Source organism: Cnephaeus nilssonii (genome assembly GCF_951640355.1).
Source record: "Cnephaeus nilssonii genome assembly, chromosome: 7".
In the NCBI taxonomy this organism is placed as follows: Eukaryota; Metazoa; Chordata; class Mammalia; order Chiroptera; family Vespertilionidae; genus Cnephaeus; species Cnephaeus nilssonii.
Genome location: NC_137078.1, coordinates 28856209 through 28870749, shown reverse-complemented (window position 1 = coordinate 28870749; position 14541 = coordinate 28856209). Strand labels below are relative to the sequence as shown.

The following is a 14541-nucleotide window of genomic DNA, read 5'->3' as shown; positions in this document are numbered from 1 at the left end:
ATTTATAATAGAGTAAAAGGTGAAAAAGTTGGAAAGTTTAGATAACATATTGAGGCCAATGATATAGAAAAAACAAAACACCTAAACTTTCTAAATATGGTTTAAAAGGTGGCCTTAAGCCCTGGCCAGTGTTGCTAAGTGGTTAGAGTGTCGGCCAGTGTACCAAAGGGTTGCAGGTTTGATTCCTGGTCAAGGATATGTACCTGGGTTGGGTTGCAGGTATGATCCTGGCCCAGGTCAGGGAGTGTGCGGGAGGCAACCATTCAATGTGTCTCTGTCACATGGATGTTTCACTGTCTCTCTCTCTCTCCCCCCTCCTTCCCTTCCACTCTCTCTAAAAATATCATAGAAAAAAAATATCCCCAAGTGGGATTAACATGAAAAAAAGGTGGTCTTACTTCATATAATAGAGAATCAAAGATTAAGCAGAATTTCAAAGACCTCAGAGCTTATTAAATTCAATTCTCCATTTGTCAAATGAACACCACCTATAATAAAACTCATACAAGGTAGAAGTTTCCAACACTCCCTTTAGATTATACTCTAGTTCTTACTTCCCTGCTGTTACTACAGTCATCTGAAAGACTATTACATGATCTGCTGAATTCTAAATACAACAAAGCTATGGTCAGAAAAAACAAACAACAACAACAACAAAAAACTCTATAAAAAATGAAAATAAGAAGAGCAATGATACGTCCTGAAATGAGGAATTAAAAAGACCAACTGGAGGGACTAAATACAATTAATTGCATAAGACTCACAAAATATTCATTCTAAAAGAGAAGTCAAAATAAAAAAAGATCTTGAGAAAAGGGGGCTTCCCAAAAGGTGTGTTTGGGAACCGATCTAGAATAAAATGTCCTGACAATCTAGAGTATAAAACTCTTGAAAATATTTTTTTCCTCTCCCCCCAAGAAAAAAAGTTTAGTTTGAAAATCAGGGACTGTGTAAATAATATAATTATGTTATCTAGTAAAGTGTCAGGATTTCTTCCTTTAAGGCAACTTATACACTAAAATACTGAGTTGTTAAACTTTAGAATTGTGCTCAGAAACAACAAAAAGTTTTAAATACATTTAAAGAAAGCAGCAAAGTTCTTTCTATATAGTATGTTTCTCTATTTTGCTTTTTAAAATAAAGTGTATCCTGGACTCACAGGTAGTTAGATTTGGGAGAGCCATTATGTGAATAAGCTTCTGATCATCATTTAAGAACATTCCTGATTCAACATCTATTCCAAGTGGTCACCTTGCCTTGGTTTGAATACCTCTAACAAAATTCATTTCTTCACAGGGAAACTACTGTGGACAGTTTCAGCGCAACTGCCTGTATCTATCTGCCCCAAGGATGGCCCTCCAGCCCTCTCAGGAACACAACCCCCTTTCCTCAGGGTTGAGGCAGGAAGTACTATTGTGGCCTCATTATCTTTAGGATAAATAGCCTAGAAATTGCAAGTAAGTGTGTTATGATTTTTTCATGCTGACATCTATTTAAATATATTATTTTTACACTCTGTTTCCAAGACTTAAGATGAGCAAGCAGGTGGATTTAATATCACAATTTTACATTTTAAACCGATATGAACATTCCAACAGCCACTCTTCTTGTCTAAAGACATTTTCTTCAAGTCATGGATCTCTTACAATAAAGATTTCATCAGGCTATTCTTTTTCATTAACATTTTCTTAAAAACAAAGTCAGAAGAGATAAGGATCAAAAGACTTTTTAAACTTAAGGACAATTTTTAGGCAAATTAAGAGTCTCAACCACAATTTAAAAATACTATTGGAATTATTTATGATAAATGAAGACTAGTGAAGGAAGACTCAATGGAATAGAAAATATAAACATGCAAATTTGACCTTTCAACTAAAAGTCAAAGGTCACTCTCATCTGGTTTAGGTGATTTCACTATTAAATCGCTTATATAAATAATCTTGCAAAAGCTAAGAAAAAATAAATTTTAGTTTACCCTGTTCATGAAAATATATTGCCTAATTTATTTTCATTATAAATTTAAGAAAGTTATAACTCTTTTTTAGCAGGATTAGCAAAAAATCTACTCTTCCCATCTATGTAAGTGCCAGACTCAACTGAATGGTGTTTTATCCATTTGGTGATTTAAATGATTAAGAAAAACACATAATTTAGTTAATTTACCAGAGCTCTACTATAAAACATTAAATATACTGAAATTTATTTATATTAATACTAGTATTTATGTAAAAGTAGTTATAAAAAAAGGGAAATGTGTACTGAAATTATTTCATGTCATTCATATGGGACAAATTTTTTTTGGGGGGGAGGGGCTTGATTTTAGTAGAAATAAAATATATCTAAGGAAACAATATATTTCCACTAAGAGGCATTCGAAAGCCAGAATAAAAGGCTGTTGTTTAAAAGCAAATGGTATTGTGCTCTTCTTCCAATAATGGGTTAGATTCTACTTTCATTGTTGATTTTGTTGGGCAAGGAACTGGGAAATATCTTCTACACTAATAAAAGAGAAAGATGCAAATTGACCATACCTTCGCGACACCAACCAGCCAATCAGGAGTGAGTATGCAAATTAACCCAACAAAGATGGCAGGTTAATTTGCATACACAGGTGCCGAGTGGTGGGGGGCAGGACGCTTGCGTCGTTGCCATGGTGATGATGCAGACGTTCTGCACTGCCCCAGCTGCTCCGGGCCTCTGGGCAGCATGGGAAGGCGGGAAGGCTGCTCCGGCCAGAGCAAAGGCGGTGCCGGCAGCCAGGGGAAGGAAGGCCCATTCTTGCACGAATCTTCGTGCATCGGGCTTCTAATATTAGATAAGAAAGAATTGCTACCCATTTTGTTGCAATGCTTTATTTTAGTGAAGTCTAGTTGCTAAGCAGCTTCATAATCTACCTGAGACAGTTAGACCAGTATTAATTTTTTATAAATTTAGGAGAACAAAGAAGACTAAATGCATATCACATATCCCCTTTCATGGCAGATCTCTATAGTTTATTATTAATGCTTTTGTGTTTATTTAAGATTCAAGATATTACAAATGTAAAATTATTCCAGGCTACAGTTTTTACCTTGAGCCTAATTACAGAAATGAGAGAGTACTATGGATTGAATTGTATCTCCCCAAAAAGAAATATGTTGAAATCTTAACTCTCATATCTCAGAATGTGACCTTATTTGGAAACAGGGTCACTGCAGATGCAACAAGTTAAGATGAGGATTAGGGTGGGTCCCTAATCTCATATGACTGGGGTTCTTACAAGAAGACAGCCATGTGAAGACAGAGAAACATAGGGACACCCTGTGACAATGAAGGCAGAGATTGGAATTATGCAGCTGCAAGCGAAAGACAAAGATTACCAGCAAACCACACAGGTTGGAAGAGGCAAGGAAGGATTCCGGTTCATGGTGCAGAGGGAGCAGGGGACTGCCTTTGGAATTCCAGTCTCAAAAACTATGAGACAATACATTTGTGTTGTTTTAAAATGAAATGAAGTATCAAGCCATGTAAAGACATGAGGAATATTACTCAAATGCATATTACTAAGTGAAATAAGCCAGTATGAAAAGAATATATACTGTATGATTCCAAATGTATGATACTCTGGAAAAGGCAAGACTATAGAGACAGTAAAAACATCAGTGGTTTCCAGGTGTTATGGAAGAGGGAGGGATGAACAGGTGGAACACAGAGGGCTTTTAGAGCAGTGAAGGTATTCTATATGGTACTATAATAGTGGGTAGAGTCATTACACATTTGTCCAAACCTATAGAATGTGCAACACCAAAAGTGAAATTAATGTAAATTATGGGCTTTGGGTGATAATGATGTGTCAGTGTAGGTTCATTAATGTAACAAATGGACCACTCTGATGTGGGATGATACCGGGGAGACTGAACGTGTGTGTGAGTAGGGAATATATGGAAACTCTATGTACTTCCTGCTCAGTTTTGTTGTCAACCTAACATAGCTCTAAAATCTAAAATCTAAAAAAAAAAGGAAATAAAAAAGGTTCTACTATGCCAGGACTGGGTGTCTAAAGTCTAAACATGTAAGGAAGATGCTAAGGGCTATGTTTACAAGATAAAAGACTAGAATAACAACAAAGCATCTGCAGCTGATTCCAGGAGATGAGCTCTGCTCTACTTCTGGCCAAGGCAAACTAGCTGATAATCAGATCAAAATCTTGCCAAAAACAATAAGAAAACGTGAATAAAATTTATAATATGTACTATTTGAACATCAAAAATCACGAAGGCAGTGATGACCCGAGGGACCAAGATCCATTACCTCAACACTTGGAGCCACTCTTCTCTTCCAGGAACTCATTAATTTGTAAGTAGTTGCTGGGAGGCTAAGTAGCCACGCAAAAGCTAAGAGGCTGGAAAACTATGCAGGGGCTTACGCATTCTTATGAGCCCGGGAGACAAAAATTAGTGTTGAAGACACACCATAAAGAAAGGCCCTGGTTCCAACTACAGAAGAGCTCCACTCAGTGGTATGTGGGATCAGGCTTTTGCCACCTGACTGTGTGCATCTCTTCCCAGTTCTGTGTCCAGTGATGGCACATTGGTAGTTTGAAACTGATACAGTGGAAGTGTTTACACCATGGAAATTGGCAAATGCTACAATTTGGAATACTTCCTACTGAGAGTCAGTTTTAAACACCAGCATACCACAGGCTACATTAATAAGGTAAGGCAAACCAGAAATAAACCAATCCTGAGACAGACTGAGAAACAGTTCCAAACATCAATCTCAGACAAATTAATCAGTCTTTACCTTAGAGCAGTGATTCTCAACCTTTCTAATGCTGTGACCCTTTAATCCAGTTCCTCATGTTGTGGTGACCCCCAACCATAAAATTATTTTCGTTGCTACTTCATAACTGTAATTTTGCTACTGTTATGAATCGTAATGTAAATATCTGTGTTTTCCGATGGTCTTAGGTGACCTTGCTAGTGGTGAGAACTGCTGCTGTAGAGCCTAAGACCATCAGAGGGACCCGGGCGCTGCCGCAGCTCCGACCCGCGAACGCTGAGGGGCGGGACCAGGCGCTGCCACCGCTCCCACCGCACCTCCCACCGGCCCCATTGGTCCCCCCTCAGTGGCGGCCAATCTGGCTGTTGAGAGGCGCAGGGGGTAGGACTCGCGAGTCCCGCCCCCCCTCCCCCCGTGCCTCTCAACGGCTGGATAGGCCACCCCGAGTCCCGCCCCCCAGCCTCCCACCGGCCCAATCGTGGGCGTAGCGGAGTGATGGTTATTTGCATATTACCCTTTTATTAGGTAGGAGAGAGAGAGAGAGAGAGAGAGAGAGAGAGAGAGAGAGAGAGAGAGAGAAGGAGAGTGTAACATCAATCGGTTGCCTATCTAACTCACCCTGAGCTGACCTGGATCAGGAATCAAACCTAAACCTGGATATCCAAACCAGGAACGAAACCCACAACCTTTTGGTGTATGGGGTGACCCTCCAACCAACTGAGCCACACTGGCCAGGGCCCTATAATGTTTTTTAAAAAAATGAACAATGCTCATCATTTACTAAAAATAATCAGATGCATAGAAAGGGAAGACAACTGGTCAAAGTTAAGGAAAAAAACAAACAAACAAAAAAGACAAGGCCTACATACTAGAGAATTCAGAATGGACTTTAAGATAACTAAGTAATATATTAAAAAATACGAAAGAAAATATGGGGATTTCATTAGAAACCTCAAACCTATGAATAAGAATCAAGTTATAATTATAGAAGTTAAAAATAAACTAAAATTAGAAATTTTATAGATAGTTTGACAGCAGATTAAAAACAGATGACCAAGGGATTAGTGAACTAGAACAGTACTTCACAAACTTCGATGTATACACAAGTCACTGGAGATTCAGATTATGATCAGCAATAGGATGAATAAATTGGGATTTATATGCAACGGAATACTATATAGCCATGAAAATGGAAGAACGACAGCTACTTGCAAAAATACAGGGTGTCCCTAAAAATGTATACTGGTACACACTTTAATAGCTGACAACTCACTTAAGTTTCATTGCTTTTCAGATTTAATTTATTTGAAATAATGGGTAAAACCAGACTAAGCTTTGAACAAAGAAAATTTATTCACTAAACTTTTTTATAGGAATACATAAAAGATAGAGTTTATGGTACAAAACTGGCAACAGTTGACAAATTGAGGGCACACAAATACTGAACTAAATGATTCTTGATGTTTGCGATTCCATTGCTTCACATTATCAGCAGTGACTGGGCCAGAACAGTCATCAGTTTGAAAACAGATGTTGACAAAAAAAAAAATTATTCATTTCTGTAGATTCTTTTAAATTTTGAAAATGAACTGCATGTTAATAAACACTGACTGTATAATTATTCAAAGTATGTATACATTTTTTGGGAAACCCTATATTTTTTATCCTTGTATACAAGGAAACTTGTAAAATAAAAATGAAGAAAAGTTTGAGAAAAGAAAGAATGATATTGACTTCAGTTTTACTGGGAGAAAAAAGACACACGCACACGTACACACACACACATATATACATATATATATATACATATAAACAATAAGCTTTGGGTTATACTTTTTAGTATTTATTCATGAAAGCATTTGAAGAAAATTAATGGCAGGGCACAATATATTTTAGTTATTAGAAACAAAGTAGAAAATTTTCAGTTAAAAAAATTCTACTTCCTCTTAAGGCTCTATGTTTTTCCATGTTCAGCTATAGAACATAGAAGCTAAATATTTGTTTGAGACTATTAATTTCTGGGCCATTCTGGGAAACAGTTTGCCTTTACTGGATCTCAAACTTTTTCACATTTATTTTAAGTCATCTTACTGTACTATATCTATGATCATGTAAGAATAAAACTATATTGTTTATTGCAAAATCTACACATACCTGAGATAGATAGGTAGATAGATAGATAGATAATTAGATAGATAGATAGATAGATAGTAAGCATCAAATTTATACAATGGAAAACACAGGAAAACCATAAGCAAATTATGAAAGGGTCTCTTAAACAGTAGTGTAAATATGATGCCTTCTTTGCTCACAGATATTTAAATGTTGCCTGGTTTTGAACCAATAATTTATTTTATAAACATAGGCAAATACTAATAGTTAAAATGTTCCTCCCCAGTGTCACCTAAACCTTATTCTTCAAAAGAAAAAGAGGTGACACTTTAGTTGCCTAAGGTCATTTAATTTATCTAAGGTCCCCACCCTGACTCCAACTGAAAAACTCCCCATCTTTTATAATGTAAGCCAAGTGTGCTAAGATAGGCAACACAGATGCATTTTTATAGCTATTGGCTAAATACAATACCTTACACAAAACGATCTTACCACTTGTGCTGGAACTTGTTCCATTTTTGCAGCAGGAGTTCCTGGTCTTGGGTAAAACTGGTTAATGAAGAGGCTTGGAAATTTGTACTCTTCAACAAGTTCCACTGTTTCTTGAAAATCTTGATCTGTTTCTCCAGGAAAACCACAGATAATATCTGTAGCAATAGTTATTCCAGGAACTCTAAAAAATAATGAGACAAAAATGTAAAAACTCTATTGCAATCTATAATTATTCTACTTCCCTGATATTTTAAATACCATTGTTCCTTTTAGAATTAAATTTTAATTTCAGGAAAGAGATATTTGCAAATACTTTTAAAGAGCCCTAAATACTAAGAATTTATAAAAAACAGTGGACCACTGTCATCTGCAAGAGATACCCATTTTTAATTTTTTAAGATGTTTCTTTGTTCTTTTCTATTTTAAGGTACTTATCCTACTATTGCTAGATTTACTTATTTAAATGTAGTATTTACTGACTTCTCTATTAAGGTAAATGAGGATTTAGCTCTTTAAACTATTCTATCCTTCGCTTCACTATACAATCATGCACAATTTTGGGTAAAATTAATAGTATTTTCATTGGTATAACTGCAAAGATATTGTTCATTGCAGAGCCAACTGGTATACTATCACGAAGTTTCTTTTATCACAATATTGAATTTTTCATAAAGTTAATAGTTGTCTCTTTTTAAAATTTTTTCTCAATATTCTAAATATTCTATGTATCTATGCTAATGTTTCCAGAAATTCCATCAAGTCTATCAAAAACCAAAACTATTTTCTAAACATTCAATATCTATAATAATGAAAGCATAATATGCAAATTGACCGAACGGCTGAACAGTGGAACAACCGTCCGGATGACCTTCCAGATGAAGCGGGGGCGGTGAGGGCAGAGGCAGTCACTGGGGCTGCTGCCTTGGCCCAAGGCAGCTAGGGCTGCGAAGGCCTACTCTTGCAGGAATTTTGTGCATCAGGCCTCTAGTATTATATAATTGACTAGTTCCATTCCACCCTCCCTCCCATCCCCTCTAGAAATGCCACTCTTACTTTCTTCAAGTGTGTGTTGCATTCATAATAAAGCAGATGTAATACTTGAATGTTATTCCTTGGTCTCCTTTTTTCAATCCTGTTTTTTTCCTGGATCCCATGTTCTCTTAATTCTTGATTATTCTATTCTCCTTAATTTTGCAGGAGCATTCTTTCAGAAGTGTCATTAAAAAAGAGAGCTAGCAAAATCTTGTTATTGTCCTAGGATGTCTGAACTCTCAATCTATGACTGATTGTGGCTATACATAGCACTCCAAAATGAAAAATATTAGCCACCCGAATTTCATAATGTTCCCCCCCCCCAATTTTTTTTTTAAGCTGACAAGGTTAATAAGGTGTACAGATTTACTCTGAGGCACACTTCTTCATATGTGCCCCACTCTCTTTTTGAAAGCTTTTAGGATATTAAATTCATTCTTAATGATTTTAAATTTTATAATAGGCCTTGTGTTAGATATTTAAATTTTTGTACGGGATACAATCTAGACAGTCATGTTCTTTAGGTCTATGTTCTTTTTAAAATCACTTCTTTCTTTTTTAAAAAAATATATTTTTGTTGATTTCAGAGAGTAAGGGAGAGGGAAAGAGAGATAGAAACATCAATGATGAGAGAGAATAATTCATCGGCTGCCTACTTCATGACCCCTCCTGGGGATAGAGCCTGCAACCTGGGCATGTGACCTGACAGGGCATTGACCTCCTGGTTCATAGGTTGACACTCAACCACTGAGCAATACTGGCTGGGCTAAAGTCATTTTTTCTGTCTCTGGGATGCCTCTCCCCTTCAAATGTTGAAATTGGTGAATTGAGCTTTTTTCCTAAGCTTTTCCACTGCCATTTTCAATCTTTGTCCTTTTATTCCAATTTCTGGAAGATTTAGTTGATTTTATCTTCCAATTCTTCTAATGAAAAAAATTTAATTGAATATCTTATTTTAAATTTCTCCCCTTCTCCAAGTTTTCTTTTCAAAGCATAGTGATTTCATTTTAGAGATGCAACATATTTTCTTATTTCTGCGGACACCCACATTTTTTTTTAGTTTTCCCTCTGCTCAATGCAACTATGTCTATTTCCTCCAGGTTTTTTATTTTTTATTTTGGTCCCTCTCATTCATAGTTAAGGCTTTCCATCAATAAACAATTAATTTTTGTTATCCTTTATTATTTAAAAGTAAATCAATAAAACTTTCCATTACAGAGTGGTTAGGTAAGCAAGCTGCTTTTGCTTTTGATAGGTCCAATGTTAGCATCTTAAAAATCATTCCTCTATTGAGTTTCTCAAGTATGCTACAATAGTTTATTGTATATTAACAGCATAAGAACAACAAAATAACATTAACAGTATTCAAAATAGAATCAATGGAGCAACAGGAAAAATTTCAAATCACAGAATACCTAGCTATAAAGATTGTTCTACCACCTAAATGCAGTTCTATAAGAATGAATAGGACAGTTTATCTCAACAAGATATATTAAATATTTGGGGGCATAAGTGAGAACAAAATGATGTTACAAGGGAAAAAAATCAAATTACTGGATGCCTAATACAAGCAGCTTCATTAAAATAACAGCTTTCCATAACTAGTTTGTATAATCCTTTAAAGCATGTGTGAAAGAAGAATGATAAATTTATTTTAAAAAATATTTTCTTGATTCCTACTTAGTCTCATTTAGCTATTAATTTGGCTGAACTTTAATCAATAAGATAAATTACAAAGACAGGAACTTTTCTTTGTGATGATAAATAGAAAAAGAGACAATATGCATATAGAAAAATAAAATAGTATATTAAAAAACAATTTTTATTTTTATTGTAATATAAAAACACATTTTCATCATTAAGGGTGATTATTAAAATTATGTTGGAAAATCATAAAAACATGCTTTTACAGTAAGCTACAGATAATAAGACCATTTTCTATACTTATTAAAGCATGTGGAATAGAAAAATTATGACCATTGCTTCAATTAGCTAATTTTTACACTTATAACTACTCCTGAACAAAGGTAAAAGTAATGGTAATGGATCACATTAGAAATGACAGAGAAGAGTCTATCTCTCTTAGGAAATTAAAAAAAAAAAATCTTAGAAACTGTCTGTGAAATACTGCAGAAACAAAGACAATTCCTTATTGTCCTAGGCTGTGAATTAGAATGAACTTGGCACTAGACTATGGGGTATTCCCACAGGAAAGTACCTTACTGATTTCTCCCCACCCCCCAATCCTTCTTGATCCAGGATAGTTGAGCTCAGTATTATGCAACACCTGCTTACTTTGGCTTCAAGGCCCACAGTGAAAAAGGAAAGACAAACCTTTGCACTAGTCATCATAAATGTTAAGGAAGGAAATATCCAATGCGTGGATATATTTGATAATCTACACAACAAGTTGACTGATAACAGGGGAGGGAGCAGGCCACTATGAATTAGTGAAAGACCTATGTTAGTCAGAACTTAAAACTAAAAGTAGTTTAACTGGTTTCAAAGTTTGTAAGAATATAAACTGATTGCCTATAAAATGTTTTCAAAGTAGAGACTGCATTTTAATATTTGATGAGGCTCATCTATACATTAATTTTATATCTGCAAATGATGCTATGTATGTTCTTAAAAATAATTCAGTTCCTTAACTGAACCAACAACAAAAAGCTTCTCATAATTACAGTGTTAATTTGCTCAGTAAATAATTCTTTTCATATATGAGAAAATCAAATTTTGAAGTGAACCAAGTTCTAAATTACATACGATTTAAGTGGCTAAGAGAAAATTATATGAGGTGTAAAATACAATATTAATCCAAATACTTATTATGCTAATTATGACTAAATGCTGTTTTTGAGAAGCTTTGAATTTTCAAAATATTAAAAATATTAAAATTCATTTCCATGAATTTATTAAAACAGTGAGTCTAATGAATATAATTATGAGGTATTATGTGTTTTTAAAATTTAAAAGACCTTCTATATCTATATTTTCATAGTAGTATTAGAGAATAATTCTGAAAGAAGAATATAGAAATGTTTAATTATATTAAAAACAGAGACATTTTGACCCATTATTGTTTCTGACTTACACAAGCTATTTACTGGAAAAATGGGTTCATTAAATTACTTGGAAATTGAATTAATGAAAAAGATTCAAATTATATATCTGCCTTGGCAGAAGCGGTGCTATGTATGATCAGTTAAGAATCTATCAGGACATGTGAGGAGAGTATTACCTATTTGCTGGCCCTACGCTAGGATTTTTAAAAGCCCCAATATTTTAAGACTTATTTACCTTGAGTAAAACTTCATATATCCCATACTATACTTGAAATACTATTAAAATTTAGTACTTTAATTTGTCTCAAGATTTTCACTTGTAATTTGGTGTTACACTGGCAAAAATAGGAAAAAGGTTGATTCTAGTTCATTTCTTAGATAAAAAAATTATTAGCCTCAAATTCCACACATGAAAAAACTAAAAATAACATATATTCTATTACCTTAGAAAAAGAATCAGACCTATTAAAATTATTAGGCATAAACTAAACACATGGTTGAAAAATATATTTTAGTCCTATGGATATTAATTCCAAGACAATTACTCAATACTTTCAGGAAAAGCAAACTAGATGGAGGCAGGGGGGAAATATCTTCAACAGAACAGAAATCAATATATCTAAATATATGGGATACAGCTGAAGCAATGCTTAGAGAGAAATTTATAGGTTTAAATGTCTGTGTTAGAAAGAGTTAAAGACAATAATCTAAGCTTCCATCTCAAGAAGTTTTAAAAAAAGAGCAAAGTAGGACAAAGAAAGGAAATAACTAAGATACAAAAACCCAATGAAATAGAAAATAGAGAACAAGTAAAGGTGCCTCTTTATAAAACAACAAAATTACTAAACTACTAGTTAGACTGAGAAGAAAAAGAAGACACAAATGACCAACTTCAGGCATGAAGGAGACAGCACTATAGTCAGGATCAACACTAAAAGTATACTAAGATTAATCGACCATATATATGTGGGTTTACTAGTATTTTGGAGCTCTCTATTCCATTCCATTGATCTATGTGTCCATTTTCTTTCTAGTACCATATTGTTTGAATACTATAGCTTTGTAGTATAGTTTGAAATCAGGGAGCATGATCCTCCACTTTTGCTCTTTCTCAAGACTACTTTGACCAGAGAAAATTTACGATTATTTGTTCTAGTTCTATGAAACAAGTCATTGGTATTTGGATGGGGACTGCATTGAATCTGTAGATTGCATTGGGGATTATGGACATTTTAACAATATTACTTCTTTCAATTCATGAAAATTATCTATCTATCCATTTATTCATATCATCTTTAATTTGCCGCCATTGTGGAAAACATTATGGAGATTACTTAAAAAATAAAAAACGGAACTACCATAAAATCCTTCAATTCTACTTCTGGGTATTTATCCAAAGAAAACAAAAACACTAATTTGAAGAGCTATATGAACCCCAATATTCATTGCAGTTTTATTTACAAAAGTAAATATATGGAAGCAACCTAAGTGTCCATCAATAGACGAGTGGATAAAGATGATGTGGCATATATTGCACATCTATAGTCACCCATAGATGTGCCTTTGTGGAACGTAGATTATTTTAAGCTAAAGGCAACTGAGACCCTGTTCGCTCAAGAGAAACTTCTGCCCCTCTTTAATTACTCAGAAGAATTTAAATTAGAGGTCTTGTTCATAATAAGAGATTATCAGAGATAACCTTTTTTGACTTATCTAGAGGGCAGGGCAAACTACTAATTACTAAATATTTGCTCCCCTTATCATCCTAAAACAATCTTCCTCCTCCCTGAATTCCCAAGGTGCCTTACCTCATCCTTAGCTCAGAATGCCATACATACCTCATTTTAACTTACTTTACTGTATCTGAACCTCTCTTGTATGTGGCATCTCGACTTTCTTATTATGTGAGGTTCCCATACATACATATGAAATGAAATTTGGTTATTCTCTCTTGTTAATCTGTCTCATGTAGATTTAATTTATTAGACGAGCTGATAAAACCTTCAAGGATAGAAAAATGTTTTCTTTTTCTCACACAATACGTTCAGTGGAATATTATTCAGCCATTAAAAAGAAGAAAATCCTGCCATTTGAAACAACATGGATACACCTAGAGGGTATTATGCTAAGTGAATTAAGTTACAGAAAGACTAATGTGGTATGATTTCACTTATAAGTAGAATCAAAAAGTAAACATACAAAACAAAACAGAAACAGATTCATAGATACAAGAAACAAACTGGTGGTTATCAGAGTGGAGAGAGGTTAGAGGGTGGGTAAAATAGGTGAAGAGGATTAAGAGATATAAACGTCCAGTTACAAAATAAGTCATAGAGTTATAATGTACCAGTGATGGCGAACCTATGACACGTGTGTCAGCACTGACACGTGTAGCCATTTCTGATGACACGCGGCCACTGAGGTGGCTGCATGCCGAGGATGAAACATTTGCTGCTCCTAAGGATGAAACATTTACGAAATAATGTTTTTTCCTCAAAGTGACGCACTACCCGAGTTATGCTCAGTTTTTTGGCAAAGTCTGATACACCAAGCTCAAAAGGTTGCCCATCACTGATGTACAACAGAGGGAATATAATTAATAACACTGTATTAACTTTGTAAGGTGACAGATTGTAATTAAATTTATTGTGGGGATCATTTCATAATATATATAAATATTGAATCACTATGATGAACACCTGAAACTAATAGGATTTTATACTCCAACTAGAGGCCCGGTGCATGAATTCGTGCACGGGTGGGGGTCCCTTGGCCTGGCTGGTGATCAAGACTGATTGGGGCCGATTGGGACCGGCTGACTAAGGGGAGGGACCGTGGGAAGTTGGCCGGCCATGGGAGCTTGGCTGTGGGAGTGCACTGACCACCAGGGGGCAGCTCCTACATTGAGCGTCTGACCCCTAGTGGCCAGTGCATCGTCATAGTGACTGGTGGACCGGTCATTCGGTCAACCAGTCATAGCAGTCACTTAGGCTTTAATATATATAGGTTATATGTCCAAAGAGATACTAAGCGTAATGGGCAAATTATCTGAAAGACACAAATTATAAAAAGTGACTCA

The 14541-nt window shown here is 35.0% G+C and overlaps 1 protein-coding gene across 5 annotated transcripts in view; it reads right to left on the bottom strand.

Annotated features, from left to right (window-relative positions):
* CDKAL1 (CDKAL1 threonylcarbamoyladenosine tRNA methylthiotransferase) overlaps positions 1 to 14541 on the bottom strand; it is a gene marked incomplete at its 5' end in the record, with an annotated part of 659036 nt that overhangs the window by 154550 nt on the left and 489945 nt on the right. For all 5 annotated transcript variants that reach the window (XM_079776595.1, XM_079776597.1, XM_079776596.1 and 2 more), the window contains one exon: positions 7366 to 7546. In XM_079776595.1, coding sequence (XP_079632721.1) covers positions 7366 to 7546 — 181 coding nt within the window. The remainder of the gene's footprint in view (positions 1 to 7365; positions 7547 to 14541) is intronic.